This window comes from Schistocerca nitens, chromosome 6 (genome assembly GCF_023898315.1).
Source record: "Schistocerca nitens isolate TAMUIC-IGC-003100 chromosome 6, iqSchNite1.1, whole genome shotgun sequence".
In the NCBI taxonomy this organism is placed as follows: domain Eukaryota; kingdom Metazoa; phylum Arthropoda; class Insecta; order Orthoptera; family Acrididae; genus Schistocerca; species Schistocerca nitens.
This window is the reverse complement of record NC_064619.1, coordinates 557,894,543-557,922,253: the sequence shown is the minus strand read 5'-3', so window position 1 is coordinate 557,922,253 and position 27,711 is coordinate 557,894,543. Positions and strand designations below refer to the sequence as shown.

At 44.1% G+C, this 27,711-nt stretch overlaps 1 protein-coding gene across 1 annotated transcript in view; it reads right to left on the bottom strand.

Moving 5' to 3' along the window:
• Nucleotides 1–27,711, bottom strand: part of LOC126262957 (uricase) — a 106,726-nt gene that overhangs the window by 21,097 nt on the left and 57,918 nt on the right. Inside the window, exon 2 of the mRNA XM_049959905.1 lies at nt 7,856–7,987. Within this exon, the coding sequence (XP_049815862.1) occupies nt 7,856–7,987 (132 nt within the window). The remainder of the gene's footprint in view (nt 1–7,855; nt 7,988–27,711) is intronic.

Genomic DNA, 27,711 nt, shown 5'->3' with positions numbered 1-27,711 from the left:
TGGGGCGTGAGGTCTCCACACTACATCGATGTTGTCGCCAGTGGTCGGCGGAAGGTGCACGTGCCCGTCGACCTGGGACCGGACCGCAGCGACGCACGGATGCACGCCAAGACCGTAGGATCCTACGCAGTGCCGTAGGGGACCGCACCGTCACTTCCCAGCAAATTAGGGACACTGTTGCTCCTGGGGTATCGGCGAGGACCATTCGCAACCGTCTCCATGAAGCTGGGCTACGGTCCCGCACACCGTTAGGCCGTCTTCCGCTCACGCCCCAACATCGTGCAGCCCGCCTCCAGTGGTGTCGCGACAGGCGTGAATGGAGGGACGAATGGAGACGTGTCGTCTTCAGCGATGAGAGTCGCTTCTGCCTTGGTGCCAGTGATGGTCGTATGCGTGTTTGGCGCCGTGCAGGTGAGCGCCACAATCAGGACTGCATACGACCGAGGCACACAGGGCCAACACCCGGCATCATGGTGTGGGGAGTGATGTCCTACACTGGCCGTACACCACTGGTGATCGTCGAGGGGACACTGAATAGTGCACGGTACATCCAAACCGTCATCGAACCCATCGTTCTACCATTCCTAGACCGGCAAGGGAACTTGCTGTTCCAACAGGACAATGCACGTCCGCATGTATCCCGTGCCACCCAACGTGCTCTAGAAGGTGTAAGTCAACTACCCTGGCCAGCAAGATCTCCGGATCTGTCCCCCATTGAGCATGTTTAGGACTGGATGAAGCGTCGTCTCACGCGGTCTGCACGTCCAGCACGAACGCTGGTCCAACTGAGGCGCCAGGTGGAAATGGCATGGCAAGCCGTTCCACAGGACTACATCCAGCATCTCTACGATCGTCTCCATGGGAGAATAGCAGCCTGCATTGCTGCGAAAGGTGGATATACACTGTACTAGTGCCGACATTGTGCATGCTCTGTTGCCTGTGTCTATGTGCCTGTGGTTCTGTCAGTGTGATCATGTGATGTATCTGACCCCAGGAATGTGTCAATAAAGTTTCCCCTTCCTGGGACAATGAATTCACGGTGTTCTTATTTCAATTTCCAGGAGTGTAGATTACTTTATGGTCAGGCAGAGATTCCGAAATCAGGTATTGGATTGTAAGGCATACCCAGGGTCTGAAATAGACTCAGATCACAATTTGGTAATGATGAAGAGTAGGCTGAGGTTTAAGAGCTTAGTCAGGAAGAATTAATCCACAAAGAAGAGGGATACAGAGGTACTAAAGAATGACGACACACGCTTGAAGTTCTCCAAGGCTACAGATATAGCAATAATGAATAACTCAGTAGGCAGTACAGTTGAAGAGGAATGAACATCTCTAAAAAGGGCAGTTACAAGATATGCATTTGCGAAAAAACCATGGTTAACAGAAGAAATACTCCATCCGATCGACGGAAGAGTCAAGTAAAAAAATGTTCAGCGGAATTAAGGAATAAAGACGTACAAATCACTTAGGAATGAAACAAATAGGGAGTGTAGGGAAGCTAAGGCGAAATGGCTGCATGAAAAATGCGACGAAACCGGAAAATAAATGGTTGTCGGAAGGACTGACTCAGCGTATAGAAAAATCGAAACAACCTTCAGTGAAATTAAAAACAAGGGCGATAACATTGAGAGTGCAATGTGAATTAACTGTTAAATGCAGAAAAGAGAGAGAAAGGTGGAAAGAGTGCGTTGAGGGCTTATATTAGCGGGGGGACTTATCTGATTACGTCGTAGAAGAAGAAACAGGAGTCGATAGGGAAGAGGTAAGGGCTTCAGTACCCGTTATATCATACCAGAAAGGTTGCGACAAACTTTGATTGTAGAGGGCGTCTTAAAAAACAGATCGAGGATAGGGAACTGTACCTGGAAACTTCATCCAAGACGCTACAGAGCGTCGAAGTTATAGGAGCTGGCGCCTGCTCCTAGGCAACCCCTTCATAAGCTAACCTGACACTGTGTGCTGATGGATCATAGGCGGAACGTCTCGCAGTGTTGTTTGTTATTCAGTAATCGTGACTGATTTCCATGATCGCCAGTGGGGAAGATGGCGTTAGATGCTGCGTAGACAGGCTTTGTCTCCTATGAACGCGATGCTGTGTTGCCTTGGTGAATCACGATTTCGGACACAGGTTTCCATCTACAGTTTATTTTTCTCCTGTACACCGAAAAACATTGGAGATTACAGGACAAAAATAAACTTCCGACGAACCACACTGTCCGAAACTATCATCCACCGAAGCAACAGAACATCGCATTCATAAGAACTGAGGCCTGTCTAAGCGGCAATCACTTCCATCTTGTTCACTGATGGTTGTGACAGTCAATCGGGATCACTGAATACGACTAAAAAATAACTTTGCGAGACGTTCCGCCTATGGACCGTCAGTGTACGAAGTCAAGTTTTCTGCTGAAGGGGTTGCCTAATGATAAGCACTTGCACCTATAACTGGCTCAAATGGCTCTAAGTACAATGGGACTTAACATCTGAGGTCATCAGTCCCCTAGACTTAGAACAACTTAAACCTAACACACCTAAGGACATCACACACATCCATGCCCAAGGCAGGATTCGAACCTGCGACCATAGCAGCCGCGTGGTTCAGGACTGAAGCGCCTAGAACCGCTCGTCCACAGCGGCTGGCTACCTGTAGCTTCGACACGCTGTAGTGTTTTGGGATGACGTTTCTCAACATGGGTTCCTATCCTTGATTTCTTCCTCAAGTCATCCTCTACAACCTCTCGAAGTTTCTCGCAACATTTCTCGGTCACCCAGTATTATTAACGAGTGGACATAATGTGTGTTATACCACAGGGATCGTGGGTCAGCCTGAGGATATGTGGAAATTTTCACATAATAAAATTTGAAAGGAAATTAAAGTAGAACTAGAGTCAACCTAGCTGTATTTCTAATTAAATTACGGTCAAATTTTATTATGTGAAAAACTGTACATTTCCTCAGGCTGTATTTCATTGGTGTTGTATTATTCATGCAAGAATTTGAATGTAATTTATGTAGAACAAGAGGGAACCTAGTAACGATACTTGTGAGACTACACGTCTTATGTTCCCCCATCCATGCAAGATACATAAGAATCCATGCAAGATACATAAGAATAAAGTGCAGCCTGAAGAAGTCTCTAGCATTTCACATAGTCAGATACAATGTTTGTGTATGACTCTGAGATGCAATCATTAACAACGATAAAGAGATTAAAATCAAATACACAAGTTATTTTAAAGGACAATTTACAAACTGTTGGCAGATGTCTCGAGCATTCTAATGAAGTGCCCAAAGTCGACCTTACGAGACAGATCAGATGATAGTTAAATAGGCCTAGAACTAGTTCATTACAAACATTTTAACTTTTAATCTTACAGACATTCAGATACGGAAATTCAAAGAAGCAGAAATGATCTTCTAGAACAGGTGCAGTACACAATCATGATAAATATTGAGTCACCTAAGTTTTCATGCAAAATTTTTCCCAGGCCGTATATGATATCTGTTCTCTGTCGCAAGTTGAGCTGTTGCAAGGTCCACAATAAAAGCAATGTTGGCTGTAGTCTTCTCTAATAACAATATTGCTTGTAAAGATAACGGTGTCCGAATTTACAGAAAGAACTACAGAAAATTCTGCCGTCAAAACGAATTCAACAGCGAATCACTCTCCGAAATACCATAAGTAGTTCTTTAGTAATTTCCGAATGCTGAACTAAAGACATCTTTATTTTGTAGCTCATACTAGTTGCTGTTTTACGAAGTAGTTCACGGTTTTGCAACCCAGTGAGGAAATACGTTGCCTCAGTTAAGGAGGCAATAATGTTTGAGCACTGCTACATTTGTCTCTCTCTTTTATATCAGACTGCGGCAGTGCAGTACAACATTATATTTTCACAATATCCGACATGATATATGTCCTTATTTGAGTATGAAATCAAGAACTGTCGCACAAGACAGCAATCACTCGAAGTACCGTAACTTCTCCAAAACGACTGATCCGATTTCGGAGATATGTTCGTCACTTTCGTGTTTACGGTGTTAGCAGCGGTAATTATTATAGTTATATTTTACAAATAAAGTTAATAACGACATAGCCGAAACTAATAATGAGCAACTATTCGACGTTCAGCGATCAGTTGTTTACGCTTCTTACGGCTGAAAACGGAATTTTTATATCTTCAGTGATTTCAGAAATATGTGAAATGACTGACCCTGTACATATCATCCAAAGATGGTTTCCTTATGAGTGCATACGCTCTGAGGATACTCTTATACAATTACCGTAAGGCTTCTTGTTTCTTTGTACCAATAATCTTCAGTTCATAGTCTCAGATCAGCGTTCCCAGGTCCTTCTCCGTCAGATATTTTCACCAAAAATAACATGCATAGGAAAGTTTCTGCGTGACTTCACCTCTGCACCTAAGTACATACCGCTCCTAATGGACACTCTGTGTGTGTGTGTGTGTGTGTGTGTGTGTGTGTGCGCGCGCGAGTAAACACTAAACTGCTTCATTATGCGTGGAAGACGCGGGTTGTTATCTTGGATGAAGAGTCATAGACAGACTGAAAAGTAAGTTCACGCGGGCCGTACGGAAGTATGTTTGTACACTTGTCATTCATCTTCTATGTTAATGAAGCCACAGTTAATAGCAACCTCATACCTTTTGAAAATGATTTAGTTACCTACAATTAAGTGCTCTCCGGAGAAAAATTATACAAACAGTCAAAGCTTGAGGTGATTTGAAAGTAGTGCAAATATTTGCAACTTTCTTTAAATGATCAAAAATGGGAAACTGAGCATTTTACAGTACGCGAAAACATGGTGCCCCATGACTACAATAACAGTGAGTCACCACTGGAGTCAGCCAACTCATGCAAGTGCAAGTGTTTCAAATAATATGAAATAGAATTATCACATAGGTTCAGGTAAAGAAGGGTGAAGACTTCAATCTGTTGGTTGGGTGGGAAGAAAAAAGACTTCCTACAAAATACTCGTTCGAGCCTTGGTCTAATATTGCTCAAGTGTGTACAGGACCCATAAGAAATAGGACTAACAGGGGACATTTAACGTATACAAAGAAGGGTGGTACTAATGGTCGCAGTTCTGTCTGACCCTCGGTAGGGCATCGAAGAAATATTGAAAATCTTGAACTTGCAGACACTTGAAGGTGGATACCCACCATCCCGCGAAACCAAACCTACAAAATTTAAAAAACCAGTATTACCGAGAAATTCCGTAATATTATACAGAATTCCGTAATATTATACAGTCCCGTATGTTTCGCTCCAGTACGCACTGTAAGGACTACACTAATTAAAGGACGTACACATGAATCTAAGCAGCATTCTTACCTAGCTCGATACACGAATGAAGCTTTAAGAAACTATGTTGTCTGGTTCAGTCGGATAAGATCTAACATCATCGCCTCAGCTTGTAGGTTGCAGACATTCCCAAAATAAAATCAAGGAAGTTTGGTTCCGCTGACGAATGGGTATTTGCGACAGTGTGTACATCAATTGAACAGTCAGAAGGAACCCTAACGGAGGACCTTGCTGTAGTGGGAATGTACTTTCGTATATGGAGACTGCATCCAAAAGCCACCAAATCTGAGGTTTCCTGCTTTCAACTAAATAGTAAACGCGCCGAAAGTAAGCTCAATTTACAGTTTGGAAAATAATGTACTCACTCTTAATAAAACAGCAAAGTATATAGGAGTAATCCTCGATAGGACTCTTTCAGAGAGCATCTAACAAAAACAGCCGAAAAATTATAAGTAAGAAACATCACCATTCGAAGCTAAGTGATGTAACATGGGAGCATCGGCATCCAACCTATATTCTTCTGCTTTGAGTGTTATCTTCTCAACGACAGAATGGTAAGCCCCAGTTGGTTAAACAGCGAATATGCACGAAAGACAGATATCCATCTAAATAGCGCCATGAGAACAATTGCTGACGTTGTCAAATCAGCACCTGGTTGCTGCTACTATCCAACATTCAACCCCCTCAACTACAAGGCACAAGAGCTAAATATGCAATGGGTAACAAACACCTAACAATCCAATAAGATATCGATGATGCAAACCGAAACGGACTCCGGTCTAGAGCCGCGCGGGATTAAAAATGGCTCTGAGCTCTATGGGACTCAACTTCTGAGGTCATCAGTCCCCTAGAACTTAGAACTACTTAAACCTAAGTAATCTAAGGACAACACACACATCCATGCCCGAGGCAGGATTCGAACCTGCGACCGTAGCGGTCTCGCGGCTCCAGACTGTAGCGCCTAGAACCGCACGGCAATTACGGCCGGCCGCTCGGGATTATCCGAGCGGTTTAAGGCGCTACAGTCATGGACTGTGCGGCTGGTCCCGGCGGAGGTTCGAGTCCTTCCTTGGGCATGGGTGTGTGTGTGTTTATTCTTAGGATAATTTAGGTTAAGTAGTGTGTAAGATTAGGGACTGATGACCTTAGCAGTTAAGTCCCATAATATTTCACACACATTTTTTTCCGCTCTAGACGACCACCAACAATAATGGCAAAGGTCGCTGTGGAAGACCAATATTATTAATGAATCGGCTCGAGGCTGGACTGCCCGCCTCGATAGCCGCGAGGTCAGCGCGGTTAATTGCTAATCGAAGGAGCCCCGGTTCGATTCCCTGCCGAGTCGGAGATTTTCTTCACTCAGGGTGTTGTGTTGTTCTCGTCGTCCTTATGGCTTATATGACCAGTCTAAGCCTATGCAACTTTGACCAGAATATGGCTTGACCCTAATGAATACACTGAATTGTAAAACACGGACGTATCATCTTTCCAATGATGGGATAGCTGTATGGGCACGTCCCGAAAGCCAATAAGTAAAAGAAAAGGATTGGGCAACAAAATAATAATATGCCGTGTATCGTCCAAAAATCGCCGGGATTTGACTTGCTGCACAAAACATGGTCAACGCTAAACAGATTTAGAACACAATACGGCAAACGTGTATATTTTTTACACAAATACGATACGTAACGGTCGCCACTTTGTAGTAGCGGAGAACCGCAGACCATAAGGCACATCACAGAAGGATGCTGCCGAGAATTCTTCATGGGTTGTATGGCCTTCGTCCCTGGCGTTTCGTCCAAAGCTACGTTGGACGTCTTCGGAGGTGCTGCTGGTTCTGCTGAGTCTTGCCGACTGTTAGAAGTCGGCACACACATTTTTTTCCGCTCTAGACGACCATCAACAATAATGGAAATGGTCGCTGTGGAAGACGAATTCAATATTATTAATGAATGGGCTCGAGGCTGGACTGCCCGCCTCGATAGCCGCGAGGTCAGCGCGGTTAATTGCTAATCGAAGGAGCCCCGGTTCGATTCCCTGCCGTGTCGGAGATTTTCTTCACTCAGGGTGTTGTGTTGTTCTCGTCGTCCTTATGGCTTATATGACCAGTCTAAGCCTATGCAACTTTAGACTCAGCACAACCAGGAACACCTCAAAAGATGTCCGACGTAGCTTTGGACGAAATGCCAGGTATAGAAGAGTTCCATAGACCACGGCCATACAAGCCAGAAGAATCCTCAGCAGCTGAAACATCCGGTCGTGAAAACATTCACTGTATGGCAGAAGGATGCCCCACAAGACCACACGATGGTAGACCAGGAAGCCTCCTACCGACGACTCCAAAATCGATAGACTACACAGATGCTCTAGATGATTGTTTATAAGACTTTATACTGTAAATATTATGCTCTACACAGTAGGTATTCTTTTTTTTCAATTTGTCAAAAGCAGTACAGTGAATAAATAAATGCAAAGTTGTCACCCAGATGTGTCGCCAGTGCTGTGCCTTGACGAATGCTTGGCTACTGACCTGTCAGAGTACGACCAGGGCATGGTGTCTGGTGACTGCTGATCGTCGACGTCTGTGTCCTTCTGGTCGCTCGAGGCTGCCGGAGGCGCAATGTCGCCCGGCCGCGCCGGCCGCCCCGTTTTGAAGGCGTCGCTGCGGACAAAGTGCAAGTTGAGAGCCACTGCCGGCCTTGTGACGGGGAGCAGATAGAGGGAGATTCGTGTAAACACGGGCGGGCGCCCGCCACGCGCCGCGCCGCTGCCGGCTGACCCCGGGCCGCCGGCGACCGGTTCGCAGCCGGATCGGCATGCTCGATCAGGGTCGCCACCCTAATCTAATCGACTGCAATAAATATACCTCGACGGTTCGCAGCGTCTGCTGCGCAGCTAACTGGTCGTGTACTGCTTCTCTGGGACACGTCAGGCGCCCGCCTCGTGCAGCCTCTGAACCTGCTGTACAAACTACCTTCCGCCTACTATACATTAAACAGAAGTAACTCTTTTTGCCGATGCCACTAGTACTGTTGTCAGTCCGAACAGACATTCAGCAACGGAAGAAATGGTATTGTTGCAAATACTGTTGAGTGTTTTTTGCCGCGTGGGATTAGCCGACGATCTAAGGCGCTGCAGTAATGGACTGTGCGGCTGGTCCCGGCAGAGGTTCGAGTCCTCCCTCGGGCATGGGTGTGTGTGATTGTCCTTAGGATAATTTAGGTTAAGTAGAGTGTAAGCTTAGGGACTGATGACCTTAGCAGTTAAGTCCCATAAGATTTCACACACATTTGAACATTCTTTTTGTTTTGTTTTTTTGCAAATTCACTTACAATTTCGAAAAGACACTTGATACTAAGTAAAAACAACTTTCTGGGGAGCGCAACTACACCTCGGAGACATAGTGAATAACAATAAAAAAACACTCAACATTCAATGACGTGTCAAACTATCGTAAACATAATAATAATTTAAAAAGTCAATAATGATGAGGTGTTTACAAAATCGACATGTATGAAAGTGCTATATTTGCATCTACCTGTTTCACGTCAGTGAAGACGCACTGCCGGCCGCGGTGGCCGTGCGGTTCTAGGCGCTGCAGCCGGAACCGCGGGACTACTACGGTCGCAGGTTCGAATCCTGCCTCGGGCATGGATGTGTGTGATGTCCTTAGGTTAGTTAGGTTTAAGTAGTTCTAAGTTCTAGGGGACTGATGACCTAAGATGTTAAGTCCCATAGTGCTCAGAGCCATTTGAACCATTGAAGACGCACTCTGAGGTTTATAATGATTATATTTTCATACTGTAGACAGACAGAGTCCCAGCATTCAGCAAGTTAACCAAGTTAAGTGTCAAAGCACAGTCGTGGTTTGTCATAATAAATCAATGGTGGGTAAGTAAAAATTAAAGTCCTGTGTGATGTGCGTACCTCCGCCGTATATACAGCTGCTGTCTATCGGACCCTGTAATATACCCTACGGCAGTGGTTCCCAACCGGTGGTCCGTGGACCCCCAGAGGTCCGCGAGCTTTGCCACAGGGGTCCGCAAGATGCTATTAGAATAAAAAATATATTAAATATATTTCATATGATAACAGATTTTTTTGTTTTTGCCGCTCAATATTTTTTCAATAATGACCACCAAAAATAGAAAACGTATAAAAAGACTCTTAATTTAACTTTTTTAGGTACTTGATATGACAAGGTACCAATCATGCTCGATGAGAGGGTCCTCGAAAAATTTTTGTTGGGAATCCCTGTGGTGTCATCGCCAGACACCACACTTGCTAGGTGGTAGCCTTTAAATCGGCTGCGGTCCATTAGTATACGTTGGACCCGCGTGTCGCCACTGTCAGTGATTGCAGACCGAGCGCCACCACACGGCAGGTCTAGAGAGACTTCCTAGCACTCGCCCCAGTTGTACAGCCGACTTTGCTAGCGATGCTACACTGACAAATACGCTCTCATTTGCCGAGACGATAGTTAGCATAGCCTTCAGCTACGTCATTTGCTACGACCTAGCAAGGCACCGTATTCAATTGATATTTATTACGTGAAGCATGTACCGTCAAGAGCGATGTACTCCAATTATGGATTAAAGTTAAGTATTACAGCAACTGCGTCCGTTTTTCTAAGTTCTCATTTCTCTGACCTGTTCCAGACCTCACGCCAGTCTGCGTGTAATTAAACGCGCGCATTTTGGCCTCCTCTAGCAACACGGTGTTGGCTCTTCTGCCAACACAGCAATCCCTGCCCTACGGGGTGTTATCCGGCCTCGCTCATTCAGCAGTCATGCTTTTCACATTTTGACAAACATCAGTTTCATTATGACAGACTACTGGTTTGGTTTGACACTTAACGTGGATAACTTCTAGAATTCTGGGAATCTATAATTCTTCATCTTTATTATGAAAATATAACCATTATAAACCTGAAATGCGTCAATACTGTCGTGAAAGCTGTAGTTTGGAAAAAGCCCCTTCATATAGCTATAGGGCTTTTGGAAACACTTCATCATTCTCGACTTTTTCCATCGTTATAGTTTTTGAGAAGTTGAACCCTTTTTGGGTGTTTTTTATTGTCATGAAATTCAATATATTAGTTCCAAGGGGTCCTCAGCTGTGACAAATTTCTTGAATAATAGCAGTTCGCCGCACTGGCTGTTAGTGTTGGGATTAAACCATCCTTTCATCTTCTGTTGTGTGGTTTCGGCTGTGCAGCCATTCTCAAGTGTAGGCTATAGCCCTTACGTGCACGTACACTACCTGTTCAATAGTACCCGGACACCTTTATAGAATCTGGTCTAACAGGGCCGTTTCATGAAGCTCACATTTGTGACGGATCTTTCGTGTTTGTGGTGCCGCTTCCATAACGGACATTACGAGGGACGTTCGATAAATAATGCAACGCATTTTGTTTCCTCGGCCGGTTTCGGTTGTGAAAATGAGGATTTTCTTGTCGGACTTTGTGAAATATTCCCGCTTCAGCTCCTATTGTTTCATGAAGTCTGGGCATTAGTTTTTATGTCAAAGTTATCGGTTTAGGACCCCTGTATTTCAGAACACCTGCTTCCTTACACTAGCGGGTAAGAAACTGAATGACCCCTCGAATAGCAGGTAGCATATTGAGCCTTTATAGCCTCCGATGATGTCTCCATCACTGGAAGGCGAAACGTTAGGCAGGGAATTATGCCTTGGACAAGGGACTAGTGCCCAAGAAACAAAAAAGGCATGTAGCAGTTAATGCTTGTAATAAATCATCGTACAAATTCACTTTCTTCCGTTCATATGCTCCCAGAATTAATAATTGCTGCTAACTCGCCTTGTAACAAGAAAATATGTGAAACATATTGACTATAAGCAGTGTCCCACAGCTGTTAAATGTGTAAATAATCCCTTATTGACCACAGAAGTTGCTGATCAAAAAAAAAAAATTTTCTTTATTCCCACTTTTGATCTCACAGATATATATCACAAATTGTGAATCCAGCATATTCACCAGAAGCAAGACTATACAATAAGAAAATATAACCTACTTGCTTATGTCATAGTCATAACCAATAACAGACTATGCGGCATCGTAGGTTTTACAATCATACACCGCCCGTCAGGAAGTCCCAAGGCTGATTTTATTTCTGCCGTAGAAGCGACGTAAGCCCAGTTGCTACGGTAGCAGCTTGAACTAACATATCTAAACAACAGATGTGCATTCGAGCATCAGTTGCGAGCAGGCAGTTTTAAGTAGTGGAGGTGCGGCCATAGTGTGTCAACGTTGTTGTGCCACAAATTGCCATGGAGCAACGAACTGAACATCTCTAAATTAAGTGTTCAAGACATTTTCCAGAATGTTCTGAGGAAGATAAATTTTTTGTGCAAAGTTTGTCTTACAAAAACAATGATTCAAGTACAAAACGCAGACATTTCTCTTCAGAAAAAAAATCACGGGTGACGTGACTCTCTGTTACGACTAGGAACCTACCACAGAAGTGTAGTGAACAACGTCCCAAACAACTTTCTGTGCGATGTATTCAAGTGGAGGGAAACTATGTAGTACACCTAAAGCACTAAAGTGACCATCTTAACTTTTCGTATTTTTTTATTAATCTACACTCGAAACGTTCTGCACTGAGAGGGTATAGTGTCGGTCACAAAGAATGAAGAGCACCCCTTACTGTTGTGAAGGCCGTACAAGCAATATAAATGTGGATTTCACGAAACAGCTTTCAATTTTGTACCAGCACAACGCATATCGACAAATGGAAGGGACTATTCTCCGTTTATTGTGTCGATGAGAACAATGCTATGGATAAGCACACTCGTTTGCATTTGTTTAACAATTTAGCAGTCACATTCGTTTCAAAACTGTTTGCCAACATCAAAGGATTTCTTTTATTCTTGTGTTTCGTTTTATGTTGGATACTGAGTTTTCGTGTTGGAGACAGAACCGTATAACGAAGTGCACCCCATACTCCCATATCTCTTGCACGAAAGCGCAGCATTTATTGTTACTCTGGTTACTATTATATTTCTATCAAGTCAACTAATGCGGTATAACGACAAATATCGAAGAGCTTTTATAATCGTGGAACAGAACACAGGCTATCAGTAGAAGAAGAGACGTCGGTTGTAGTATGCAATACGTGCAAACTTAACTTTGCCTTTCGTTTGTGCCTCAAACTCCACAGCAATTTTTGGAACTATTCACAACATACGAGCGTATGCGTCCATTACAAAATAATTATGGTTCCACAACAGTCTTATGATCAGTCCTTTCACGTGTTCTCAAATGCCGGCCGGGGTGGCTGAGCGGTTCTAGGCGCTACAGTCTGGAACAGCACGACCGCTACGGTCGCAGGTTCGAATCCTGCCTCGGGCATGGATGTGTGTGATGTCCTTAGGTTACTTAGGTTTAAGTAGTTCTAAGTTCTAGGGGACTGATGACCTCAGAAGTTGAGTCCCATAGTGCTCAGAGGCATTTTTTGTTCTCAAATCGTCCGTAAATAACAAATCTGCCCGAGAATACAACAACGCGTTCTACGACGTTCCTACATGAGTAACACGAGTTGCTGCAATGGTCGTACTGAATTTATACTCTGTATCTCGACGAGACGTTGCTAACGCGTATACCGTGTTGTGTGACGATCTCTGCCTTCATTATTAATAATGGTGTACGTCAGTGAGATGGCAGAATGTAGTCACATTCACGCCTCGTTATCTGAAAAATGGTTGTTATCATAACATCCAGTTCTATGCCCAATTACATGCAATTTTATTGTTTTCTTTTTCCGTTTTTCTGAAGTCCTCTCACCATCGAGTTCATTAAAAATACTTGAAAATCAGATTTTACGACTGGAATATGAGGAAACCGGACTGCTATTTTTTTTACAAAAGTATAATCTAAAATCTATTGTAAAGATGGAGGTAAACGCCGAAATTACGAAGTGTAGCAGCGGAAAACACACACATACACGCAGATAAGAGAAAGAACAGAGAGTAGCAAGTACAGGAAACGTGGATGAAAGCTAGATTGAAAACAATAGAACAGAGAGTAGCAAGTACAGGAAACGTGGATGAAAGCTAGATTGAAAACAATGACTACCTCTGTAGGCGCCAAAACATTTTAAGGTACATATGAGGAATCTTGGACAAGTGTACTCGTGAGACAAAAAGTAGTATTCGACTTTGACTTTAGCACCAGTGAATTACATTTTGGTGACATGTTTCAACTGTGCAGGACGTAAAGAAAATAGTCAAAATAAATTGCGCAAGCGCAACAGCAAATGCTACTGTAAAGCAGTACCTAATTTATGAAGCAGTCCTTTCACAGCGGTCTCTTGCGAGGTCTCCTCCACGTTGTAATGTTCCACTGTTGAGAGCCCTATACGTAGTACATGTGAATGCCTCGGACAGGATTGGGGAAACTTCTCTGTTAATTTCCTTGCGATAACAGTGCATACAAAATTGAAATCAATATTGAATCAGTGATATTTATCAGTTTTTGAATACACTCACTGGGATGACTAGCTTCTCAGAGACCGAGATAAGGGAACAGCGACGGAAAGTGACCAGGAATGAACGGTTGCAAGGCCACGTTTGTTATGAGCCTCGTCTGCAGCACCTGACTCAGCGGAATTGTCAACAGGGCCAGTGGCTTGTAGTGTTAATATTCGTGTACAATAGTAAATATTTTCTACTCACGACATGAGTAATTTCACTGAAATGATCTGTGTGTTCAGTACCATGTAAGCATATAGAGTAACTTCCATTCAGCTTTAGTTGGGATTGTTTACTAGTGTTACAGTGAAAACGGTATATGTAATATAAACAATATATATGTTGTGTACGTCAGTTACCTGGGACGCTTAACTAAATAAACTAAATAAACTAAAAAAAAGCTGTACTTCCATATTAAATTTTCATTATCAATTAAACATGCTATGTATTCAAAGACGTGTTTATAAATAGGAAAAAATAAGAAAATAAAAGGACACTGCAAAGTTCTGTCCAATTGAGAGCGTCAGGAACATAATTTCCGTTGATGAATGCAGGTAACACTGCAGTGTAGCTGTCAGTTTTGTTTATGAACTACCTCGGTAACGTGTCTTCATTCAGACAGAAAAAAAAGATCTTAAAAATAATTTTCAACATATGTCGGCATAAAAACATCGAATTTGTTTTCACAAGTGAAATTTTCTAATTTCCCTCCCTCCATAATACCATTCTCGATTGAAAATAATAGAACTATTGCGTAAATCTAACTACTGATTAAATTACACTTAAAATGGTATTTCTCGTTGTTCTTGCAGCGGGCTGAATTTAGCAACAAACTGAATTTTATTGCTCTCATGGTAGCAAAATCTTCAGCTGATATAAGAAATATTGTTTCTGTCGTACATCTGAGAGAGAAAAATCCAACGGCGGTTTACTCCTCGAAATCCGGAAATTAGTGTCGAAACAATCACAACAGAATAATTCTGTTTTGAACTGCCTTATGTGCAAGTTAATGACTGCATACCGAAGTACTAAAATACATGGAAAGAGAAAAGAGAAGGAGACGATAGAACCGCGGTGAAGCCTGTGTAAATGGGGTAGGGAGGAAATCACGCTTTTTTTTTTGTCTGTCCATAATTTCGAATGTGTGATCAGTCTCACTTAGCCACTTCGAACTGGAATTACCAATCAGGCGAGCGTAACATTTCCTTCTGATATCAGGAACTTATTTATAAGACAGTATATGTTCAGACCAGGAAAGTACTAACTTGTAAGTCCTGCAAGTTCACAGGTATTACTTACACAGATTTGTAAGAGTAAAACCCAGTTCAATTCGTCTCTAACGGCACTAGCAGTGGGAAGTACTATTGGTCCATTTTAAAAAGTAAAGTTTTTAGATATATCTCTACAAGCAATAGTGCTATGGCAAAAGAAAATAAGTCATTTCGTTGATAATATCTTGCAAATCATCTGGGTGAAAAGTGAATTAGGTAATCTTAAATTATTCCAGAAATATTTGTGATTAACAGCTCAAGTGATTAACAATATATGTAAACTATGAGAGATTTCACGTTACAAGACATTCATTGTCCACTATGTGAAACTTACAAGGCAATGCAACGAGTGAAGCAAGGTTTTGTTGGTGTGTGCGAATGCTCAGTTCAGGCGTGTGAATGTGAACGATGAAGGACGAGAAGGGCCTTACGACGAAATTGATACAAGAGTGCATGGAAAACATCGATGCGCCGGTCACACAAAACAGACGTTTCACCATGACGGCATTTTGTTACATCTTCCAGGAAAGGAAACTGACATCAGTTGGTTATCATCTGAGGAGGAAAGTTTCTACGACGGAACTGAGGCAAACCTGTTCCCACGCAACGCTAAATGTCTCAAGAACGATTACTTTGAAACGTGGTGTAATGTGTCATCTGACCAATTGTGGTATCTGTCTAGCATGAGGCAGGCACTAACTTTTAAACAGTAGACTTTCAAACAGTGGATATATTTTTTGAACCCCTCTGTATATATATATTATCCAAGGAACCTAAGAGAAAATGAGTTAATTTCATGTAAAGCATGGTACAAAATTTCATTGCTATATCTTCAAAATTGTGGAATTGGTGCATCTTGGTGACGTGCTCCCACCCTGGCCAATAGGTTGGTAGGATTTCTTATGGTTGGGCGTTCCATTCCTCCACCAGCACGATCGACAACTGCCAGATGGTGATCGGTGCATGTGATCGTGCTGTAGTAAGTATCCACAACGTATCCCACACATACTGGATGGGATTTGAGTCGGAGGTACTGGCAGGCCAGTCCATTCACAGAATATTCTCTCGTTACAATAACTCCTCCACCCGCACAGTTCCATGCGGTCGGGCACTGTCAGGGCATAATGTATCCCCGGAAAAGATGTACATGGGGAACGTGTAAAGTGCCATAATGACTATGACGGTGAGTGTACCCTGTTCAAAGATTTGGGGCTCAGTACATTCATGCAAATTAGGCCTCCTCGCACCATAAAACCCTGCACCACCAAAACAATTACGTGCGACAATGTTGAACGAACCCTCATATGGTCGGGGGGTAGGAACACGTAATGCACTCTGTTCGTTCCCCTGACTTAAATCCCATAGAGCACCTGCATGATTCGTTGGACGGACGTATTCCGGCACGTACACATGCACCAACGACTGTCTACCATGCTGGAGAAGGAATGGGACGCGCTAGTAGAAAAATACCTTAACAATCTTGTGGCCAGCAAGGGAGCACGTTGCAGAGAATTTGTTGCCTATCGTGATTTTCACACACGCTATTAAGAACCACGTCCCACTTTTTGTAATATCCAGGGGACCAACAAATGATTCAAATGGCTCTAACCACTATGGGACTTAAGATCTGAGGTCATCAGTCCCCTAGACTTAGAACTACTTAAACCTAACCTAAGGACATCACACACATCGACGCCCGAGGCAGGATTCGAACCTGCGACCGTAGCAGCAGCGCGGTTCCAGACTGAAGCGCCTAGAACTGCTCAGCCACAGCCAGTGGACCAACATCAGTCAGTGACGTTAGTGTAATTATTGTCTTTGAATACCTCATTCCTGTTCGTGTCACTGCGAGTTTCTTCCGGTTACTTTCTTTGCTGCAGTGTAGCATTTATTACTATGTATGCTCAAAGACATGCACTATGTTATTTGGCAGTGACACATCATACTAAAGTTGCTTTCATCCCCATGTTTTGCACACCACTGTAATAAAGCTCGTATTGTTCTCTCTGTCGATGTAGAAATACAGACGAATATATGCATTTACATTTTACATTTACATCGATACTCCGCAATCTGCCTTACGGCGCGTGGCGGAGGGTACCCCGTGTGCGGTCCTGCCGACTCGTCTCCTATAGGGTGCATAAAGTATGCTGCGTTCTCGGAATGCTACACAACAATTCAAGCAAAAAGACATTAATAGTTTTTATTACAAATAACAAGAATTACAATACTTAATTTGTATTTTCAACAAGTGGTCGCAAGCGATTGGCGACATGCAAATAAGTGTCCTTTGCTATATACAGTGATCATGCAACTAATTGATATGGATCACACGTCACTGCTATCGTAGCACTATCTTCTACGCCGTGCTAATAGTGTCCCAGCTTCAGTCCGGAACCACGCGGCTGCTACGGTCGCAGGTTTGAATCCTGCCTCGGGCATGGATGTGTGTGATGTCCTAGGGTTAGTTAGGTTTAAGTAGTCCTAAGTTCTAGGGGACTGATGACCTCAGATGTTAAGTCCCATAGTGCTCAGAGCCATTCGAACCATTTTTGAATACTGTCCGAATACTGTGCGGCGGAGGCTGTCAGGAGAAGCGCTTATATTCTCCTATTGTAGAGGCCGCTCCGGTCATAGTTCCGTCCTAATCAGCGCACCATTGGCCGACGTCGTCTCACCGCCTTCTGTTCTCTTGCGTTCTTGATCTCCGTTTCGTCGCTTGTGGTTACGCCAGAACACCCCGTACCACTACTAGTCATTTCCTTTCCTGTTCCGCTCGCAAATAGAGCGAGGGAGAAACAACTGTCTTTATGCCCGTCTATGAGCCCTAATTTCTCGTATCTTATATTCATAGTCCTCCGCGCAACGTATGATGGAGGCAATAGTATCTTTCTACAGTCAGCTTCAAATGCCAGTTCTCTAAATTTTCTCAGTCATGTTCCTCGAAAAGAATGTCGCCTTTCCTCCAGCGATTCCCAATTGAGTTTCCGAAATATCTCCGTAAGTCTTTCATGTCGTTCGAACCTACCAGTAACAAATCTAGCAGCACGTCTCTGAATTGCTTCGATGTCTTCCTTTAACCCGACTTGGTATGGACCTCAAAACTCTGGAGCAGTAATCAAGAGAACAGGTCGCACTGGCGTCGTATTTGCGATCTCCTTTACAGATGAAAGGCAACGGCCTTGCCGCAGTGGCTACACCGGTTCCCGTGAGATCACCGAAGTTAAGCGCTGTCGGGCGTGGCCGGCGCTTGGATGGGTCACCATCCTGCCGCCATGTGCTGTTGCCATTTTTCGGGGTGCACTCCGCCTCGTGATGCCAATTGAGGAGCTACTCGACCGATTAGTAGCGGCTTCGGTCAAAGAATACCGTCCTAACGGTCGGGAGTGCGGTGTGCTGACCACACGCCCCTCCTTATCCGCATCCTCCTCGGAAGATGACACGGCGGCCGGACGGTCCCGGAAGGGCCACTTGTGGCCTAAAGACGGAGCTTTTTTTTTTTTACAGATGAAAGACACTTTCCTAGAATTCCCCCAAGAAACCAAAGTCGACCATTCGCCTTTCCTGCTGCAGTCCTCACATGCAAGGATAAATTAAACTTAAAATACCTGAATGCACAATTTTATGTCCAGACACATATTTCACCTGAAGTGGCCATTCGTACTAGAATGTACAATAAATGTCATTATCGCTATTTGTTCTCTTACTTCTGGAAGAACTTCGGATCGTCCGAAACCCACATGTAAGGCGTAATATTCCGTGGCTGGGTGGCGAGCTACGTAAGAAGCATACTCATGCACGAGGGATCAGTCTTCAGTGCCTATCCTGTTATCCTGCTTCAGGTTTCCGCAGATTTCCTTTTATCGTTCGAAGCTAATGCCAGATATGGCCAGTACGTCTCCCTCCTTTTCTCCAACTGCGTTTCCGCTTCGTCTCTAATGACCTCGCTGCCAGCTAAACTTTTAATTTTTGCCCTTCCTCGTAAATATCTAGTGCCAGTGACTTTTAAGAGATTTAAATTCTTGTAAGTAAGAGAACGTTAAACACCTCAAGATGTATAAAATGTTGTAGGATTAGACACATGTTATATTTTGACTAAAGTTCAGTCTTGATCACGTCATGTATGTTTTAATGATACAGGTAACCGGTTTCGGTTCTTTCTATAAAACCATCATCAGACCTATGGCTGCGTAGCAGCGAGGAGAGCTCCGCCTACCGTCCTAAGGAGTCATAGGTCTGATGATGGTTTTATAGAAAGAACCGAAACCGGTTACCTGTATCATTAAAACATACATGACGTGATCAAGACTGAACTTTAGTCAAAATATAACAATTAATTGATCACTGCTTTCCAAAAATGTTTACCAAAATTAGACACATGTATCTCCGTTCGCGTGTAGCCCCAATAAAGCTGACAGAGGATGATACGTAGACGTACTGCAATTGCTTGTTTAGATTACAGCATTTCGCACCTCCCAACATTTTCGTTGAGCCCAGGTGTGACCTACACTCATTTCAGGTGGAGTCTGATGATAGTGTATACCGTGCAATATAACCTACAGCAGGTGTTTCCGTTTCATATACAACGTATATTTCGTACTTTTAAAAAAAAACTAAACTAAACTCCTCCCGAACAGGCCATGAAGGCGCAACGGTACCGACCGGCCACCGTGTCATCCTCAGACCACAGGTGTTACTGGATGCGGATATGGAGGGGCATTTTGACAGCACTCCGCTCTCCCAGCCGAATGTCAGTTTCCGAGAACGGAGCCGCTACTTCTCAATCAAGTAGTTCTTCAGTTTGCCTCACAAGGGCTGAGTGCACCCCGCGTGCCAACAGCGCTGGCAGACTGGATGGTCACCCATCCTAGTGCTAGCCCAGCACGACAGCGCTTAACTTCGGTCATCTGACGGGAACCGGTCTTATCAGTGCGGCAAGGCCGTTGGCCGTATTTCGTAGTTTAACAGATCCACAATTGTGTCAATGATTCAGAACGAACATACATATGCAGCAGTATCACTCGTCGTAGATGTTACGCAAATTGGCTTACCAAAGATGTGGAAAACGTACAGTAAGACGAATTATGTCACTGAATGACGGAGGGAGGGTCGTCCAACGGTGATACCGCGCACATCGGCAGACTGACGTAACGGAGCAAAGGAGGCCAATTCAGACAGCTCACCAGGTGATGTCACAAGGGCGCCGTGGGTACACACGTGTATCTGCACCAAATACGTTAGGATGCAGAGAGCCTAATTACGATACTTGCAATCGATTCCGTGTCATCGTCATTGTGTCAAGGCCACAGTGTGACATCTTAATTGGAACTGGGTGTATGACATAATACCTTTTTGCAGACAAAAAACGGGCTTACTAACGCTAGATACAAGACAACTAAAACTGTAACAGATTAAAGGATGCAGTAATGGTCAAGAGGTCGATAAATTTGAGGTATCTTGTTTTGGACTGGGACAATGCTTAGTAGGTCGTACGCCTCTGAATTCACTGAAAGGATGTTAACTGCCAAATGGTACAGCAATGGCATTTTTCGATCATTTGGATAACCCTTTCGCAAGCAATGGGATGTTGAAATGATTTTCAGCACCTAGCTTCATCTAAACGTATCAGTGATGAAATTCGTGTCTGTCTGAGATGAGTATAGACCATAGGAAATGGCAGACTTATTCCATATACATGAATTGCATTGAGCACGTATGGAACAGTTTTAAAGCTTTTTTTATCGTCTACAATCACACAGACACTCTCGTGTCTTATTAGATTCCCCCAGATGGAATGGGACCTCTTTTCTCAAGACCTGAACCATCACGTATGATGCAAAGTCTGAGTGAAAAAGTGGCGGAGTTTTAGTGTCACTTATGTCATATCAAGGACAGTAAATTGTACATATTCCATCCAGGCGTATTCAAATGGTTCAAATCGCTCTGAGCACATTGGGACTTAACATCTGAGATCATCAGTCCCCTAGAACTTAGAACTAATTAAACCTAACTAACCTAAGGACATGACACACGTCCATGCCCGAAGCAGGATGCGAACCTGCGATCGTAGCGGTCGCCTGGCGTATTCATAGTGCTTACAACCTAACCTGGTTTGTCAACTGATACCGCTGTGTCGCACGGTACTCAGATTATTAAAACTAGACTAAATTGATTAAAGTGCTCGTAGGCGTGGATCGTTAACTATCATCTTGCCTGAAGACAGTGTTAATAGAGAGACGAGAAAGTTTACAGAGCAAAATGTAATAATTTAAGTAACACTGAAATTTATGATCGAAGGGATTGTTACATGTTGTAAGAAGTAATCAAACTATGGAATGTGGCAGAAATATATAATTTCGTACCCAGTGCAACATCAGGAAACTCGTGTTTAAGCAAGTTTTTGTAAACAATACGAGTAATTGTATGGACTTCCATTACGAAATAAATACCGAAATGAATATTATTTTGTCATTAAAGTTACAGTCAATGTCATGAGAAGTCGACGTTCGGTACGAGTAGAGGTTAGGTTTCTTTTACATGACCTCATTCAAATAAAAACTGAAGAACTTTTTCGACTTTCTAGGATAGCTAGCGTGATCTCATTAGAAAGTTATCATTCTATTAAAGAATTTGAGCAACATTTCAGAAACATATTTTTTAAAGGAAATTAGTTTTCCTGACATAGTTATACTGGTTTTGTTTTAAAAAATTTTAACAATTTGTTTTTTCCGGTGGAATGGGCTATGGATCACTGGAAACCTTTACTCCGCTTTTTCCATTGAAATAGCGACCAGTGACTTTGGGACGTATCTACTGGAAGTTAAAATCTGGCTGTCGGTGGAGAGTTATTTTCTTGTCAATTACAGGAATACCACGCAATTTCATATCAATCACGTAATTAAATGTGTCATTTGTCTTCAGACGTTTGGAATGGATCTCTTAATCGTTCGTCATGGAGAGTTATTTTCTTGTCAATTACAGGAATACCACGCAATTTCATATCAATCACGTAATTAAATGTGTCATTTGTCTTCAGACGTTTGGAATGGATCTCTTAATCGTTCGTCATGGACACGCGAGTTCTGTTATTTCTAACACAACAGATACGGTATTTGAAAACCATTAAAAAGATGTTTAAAGATAATTATTGCTCATTATTGCATCTGTGGGATAGATAATAACGTCTCGCCAGTAATTTTTGTTTCCGCTTTATCTACAATATCTTGTCTGAGAAACTACCCTGTGACAATATGTACGGCATTTTGCACATGCGAAAATTCTTTAACGAAAACGGCTTATCAGAGGGTACACAGGTGACGGCGTTTCAACAAAAACGACGGAGAACCTCGAGGAGATAAAAGGCGCTGCTGATGGCGGCACCTCCTGCCAAACAGACACTATGGACGGACGGTAATTTAGTTTCAGCAGACAAAGAGCCGTAATATTAGAGAGACACCGCCTTTTAATTAAGCGATCGCCCCTTTCAGCACTTCCCTGCATCCTGTCATTTACCCTTTGACACTGGAGAACAAAAAGAAGCCACCGTAAAAGCGTTCACAATGACTGCTGTAAGCGTTCTCATCTATCCGCGCTTTCTCATGTAACCTCTGCACGTATTCTTTGAGAGCAGCAAGTCTTCGGCAAGTTGACTCTTCCTACCCTAAAAGAGATATTCTGCTGTACGGGTACAGTGTTCTGGAATTATTCCTGTTTAACTGTCATTTATTGAGGGAATGAGAGTATGTAGCAGACGACCGATAGATGCTGAGGTCTTGCCGTGTACAGTTTATATACACTGAGGTGATGTCATGGGACGCCGATATGCACGTATACAGGTGGCGGTAGTATCGTGTACATTAGGTATAAAAGGGCGTTGCATTGGTTCAAATGGTTCAAATGGCTCTGAGCACTATGGGACTTAACATCTGTGGTCATCAGTCCCCTAGAACTTAGAACTACTTAAACCTAACTAACCTAAGGACATCACACACATCCATGCCCGAGGCAGGATTCGAACCTGCAACCGTAGCAGACCCGCGGTTCCGGACTGCAGCGCCTAGAACCGCATGGCCACCACGGCCGGCATTGCATTGGTGGAGCTGTCATTTGTACTCAGGTGATCCACGTGTAAATACTTGCCACATGATGATGGCCACACGACGGGAATTAACAGGTTAGGTTAGTGTTGTTTTAACGTCTCGACGACAACGAGGTCATTATAGACGGAGCGCAAGCTCGGGTTAGGAAAGGATGGGGAAGGAAATCGGCCGTGCCCTTTCAAAGGAACCATCCCGGCATTTGCCTGAAACGATTTAGGGAAATCACGGAAAACCTAAATCAGGATGGCTGGAGACGGGATTGAACCGTCGTCCTCCCGAATGGGGGAATTAACGGACTTTGAATGCGAAATGACAGTTGGAGCTACGTTTCAGTTCGGAAATCGTTAGGGAATTCTGTATGCCGAGGCCCACAGTGTCAGAGTGTGCCGAAAACACCAAATTTCAGGCACTACCTCTCGCCACGGACGACGCAGTGGCCAACGGCTTCATTTAATGACCGAGAACAGCGGCGTTTGGGTAGGATTGGCAGTGCTAACAGACATGCGGCAACGGCCTTGCCGCAATGAATATACCTGTTCCCGTCAGATGACCGAAGTTAAGCGCTTTCGGGCATGGCCGGCACTTGGATGGGTGACCGTCCGGGGCAACCATGCACTGTCGCCATTCTTCGGGGTCACTTGGCCTCGTGATGCCAATTGAGGAGCTCCTCGACCGAATAACAGCGGCTCAGGTCAACGAAAACCATCGTAACGACCGGAGAGCGGAGTACTGACCACACGCCCCACCTATCCGCATATTCAGCTGAGGATGACACGGCGGTCGGATGGTCTCGATGGGCCACTTGTGATCTGACGACGGAGTGATTTGCTGCACTTTAACAGACATGCAACACTGCTTGGAAGAAACACAGAAATCAATGTGGGACATACAAAGAACGTATCCTTTGGGATAGTGCGGCGAAATTTCGCACTAATGGGCTATAACAGCAGACGAACGACGCGAATGCCTTTGCTACTAGCACGACATCGCCTGCAGCGCCTCTCCTAGACTGGTGACCATACCGTTTGGACCCTAGACGACTGGGGAACAGTGGCTTGCTCAGATGACCCTAGATTACAGTTGGTAATAGCTAATAGTGTGGTTGGATTGTGGTGCATACCCCACGAAGCCTTGGACCTAAGTCGTCACGAAGGCACTGTGCAAGCTGGTGGTGGCTCAAATGTTCAAATGTGTGTGAATTCCTAAGACACCAACCTGGTGAGGTCATCGGTCCCTAGACTTACACACTACTTAAACTAATTTAAGCTAACTTATGCTAAGAACAACCACCTTCACTAGGACCTTGCCTAGTACATCTACATCTAAATCTACATGACTACTCTGCAATTCACATTTAAGTGCTTGGCAGAGGGTTCGTCGAACCACAATCATACTATCTCTCTACCATTCCACTCCCGAACAGCGCGCGGGAAAAACGAACACCTAAACCTTTCTGTTCGAGCTCTGATTGCTCTTATTTTATTTAGATGATCATTCCTGCCTAGTAGGTTGGGCTCAACAAAATATTTTCGCATTCGGAAGAGAAAGTTGGTGACTGAAATTTCGTAAATAGGTCTCGCCGCGACGAAAAACATCTTTGCTGTAATGACTTCCAACCCAATTCGCGTATCATATCTGCCACACTCTCTCCCCTACTACGTGATAATACAGAACGAGCTGCCCTTTTTTGCACCCTTTCGATGTCCTCCGTCAATCCCACCTGGTAAGGATCCCACACCGCGCAGCAATATTCTAACAGAGGACGAACGAGTGTAGTGTAAGCTGTCTCTTTAGTGGACTTGTTGCATCTTCTAAGTGTCCTGTCAATGAAACGCAACCTTTGGCTCGCCTTCCCCACAATATTATCTATGTGGTCTTTCAAAATGTTCAAATGTGTGTGAAATCTTATGGGACCTAACTGCTAAGGTCATCAGTCCCTAAGCTTACACACTACTTAACCTAAATTATCTTAAGGACAAACACACACACCCATGCCCGAGGGAGGACTCGAACCTCCGCCGCGATCAGCCGCGCAGTCCATGACTGCAGCGCCTAAGACCGCTCGGCTAATCGCGCGCGGCATATGTGGTCTTTCCAACTGAAGTTGTTCGTAATTTTAACACCCAGGTACTTAGTTGAATTGACAGCCTTGAGAATTATACTATTTATCGAGTAATTCCAACGGCTTTCTTTTGGAACTCATGTGGATCACCTCACACTTTTCGTTATTTAGCGTCAACTGCCACCTGCCACTCCATACAGCAATCTTTTCTAAATCGCTTTGCAACTGATACTGGTCTTCGCATGACCTTACTAGATCTCCCGCATCGTCTCCTACGCTCCTCGGAGTATGGGACCTATCATCACATATGCTAAGAACAACACACACACCCATCCCGAGGGAGGACTCGAACCTCCGGCGCGCGGGGGTGGTGGCTCCATAATAGTGTGGGTTGTGTTTGCATAGAATCTACTGAGTTCTCTGGTCCAACTGAACCGATCATTGACTGTAAATTGTCCTGTTCGGCTACTTGGAGGCTGTTTGCATCCATGCATGGCTTTCATGCCAATGCCCCACGTCACCGGGCCACAATTTTTGGCTACTAGTTTGAAGAACATTCTGGGCAATTCGAACGAATGATTTGGCCACCCAGGTAACTCGATGTGAATTCCATCGAACATTCATGGGACATAATCTAGTGGTCAGTTTTTGTACAAAATCCTGCACCGGCAGCACTTTCGGATTGGTGTAGTTGTTGTGGTCTTCACTCCAGAGACTGGTTTGATGCAGCTCTCCATCCTACTCTATCATGTGCAAGCTTCTTCATCTCCCAGTACCTACTGCAACCTACATCCTTCTGAATCTTCTCCCCAGTTCTATTCAACACCTCCTCATTAGTTAGGTCATCTACCCATCTAATCTTCGGCATTCTTCTGTAGCACCCCATTTCGAAAGCTTCTATTCTCTTCTCGTCCAAACTGTTTATCGTCCATGTTTCGCTTCCATACATGGCTACACTCCATACAAATACTTTCAGAAACGACTTCCTTTCGCAATTATGGATGACTTGCTGAGTCCATGCCACGTCGAGTTTCTGCAATAAGCAGGGCAAAACGAGATCCCAAAAGATATTAGGAGATATCCTGTGAGTTTTGTCATCTCAGTGGTGACTGACATCACGTTAGTGGCAATCAAATTGTGCAGTTCTTTATCATGCAATGTGTCTCACACTTGATAATCATGGCACAAAAATACTGACTCACTCGGAGAAAGATGGTGGAGGACCCTACAGTAGCTCACGCCGGATTCGATATAGAGTAACTCAAGCCCAAGGAGACGATGAAAATCAAGTTTATTGAAATCAACATAAAACTTTAATTCTTCTTCTTCAGAGCACAATTACAGAATACAAGAAATAGTTCACAACTAAGTCTTTGTTTTTGAAATGGGTGAAATATGTAAGCCCAGTGGCTGTTGTCCACAGAAACTGAATCACAATTACTGAAGTCAAAGTACTGGTTCACGAGGAACTGAATAACTACACAAACACTGCGTCGGTCAATATACCAAAGTCCTGGAGGTCCACGCTAAATAAGCCAAGTCTCTCCATAACTCGGGGACGACTGCTGGCGGCTCTGTGTAGCATCGGCGGCGAAGATGTCAGCCGGGTGGACTGTCGTCTGACGACAATCCGCGTGATGATTCCAGGAGAGCTTCTGATTGAGGCGTCCGAGGAGAAATGAGTAGCCGTCCGGAGGCGTCAGGATACGGAGAGACCTATTTTCGAGTCGCGATAAGGCGGAGGAGCGTAGGTTGACGCCGACGCATTCTCTTGGAGCGATGCTGCTCACGGCTGTTGGCGTGAGCGCGGAGCTGCAGTGGCGATGATCACCATTTAGCCCCAGCGACTTTTGGCATAGGCCACCCGCGCTGCTACATTCTTATGCTCGAGGTGTATGCGTTGCGATCTTAGAGGTGCTACAGAAGACTTAATTCAAGGATTGAGAACGTGGATGTGGCTCTGCTACTCCCAAAACCTCTCACGTCCGTAACCAAGGGGCCAGGCTAACGCATATGTCCACTGGCCATTTCCTATGATGAAGAAAAGTAAATCTCCTGTATTTCTGGGTCTACATAATGTGTAAACCAGTTGTATGTGCATGATAGAGTGTACTTAGCATGGTATTACATTTTAGGGTTTCTTTCTATTCCAGTTGCGTATGGAATGATCGCTTGAATGTACACTCCTGGAAATTGAAATAAGAACACCGTGAATTCATTGTCCCAGGAAGGGGAAACTTTATTGACACATTCCTGGGGTCAGATACATCACATGATCACACTGACAGAACCACAGGCACATAGACACAGGCAACAGAGCATGCACAATGTCGGCACTAGTACAGTGTATATCCACCTCTCGCAGCAATCCAGGCTGCTATTCTCCCATGGAGACGATCGTAGAGATGCTGGATGTAGTCCTGTGGAACGGCTTGCCATGCCATTCCCACCTGGCGCCTCAGTT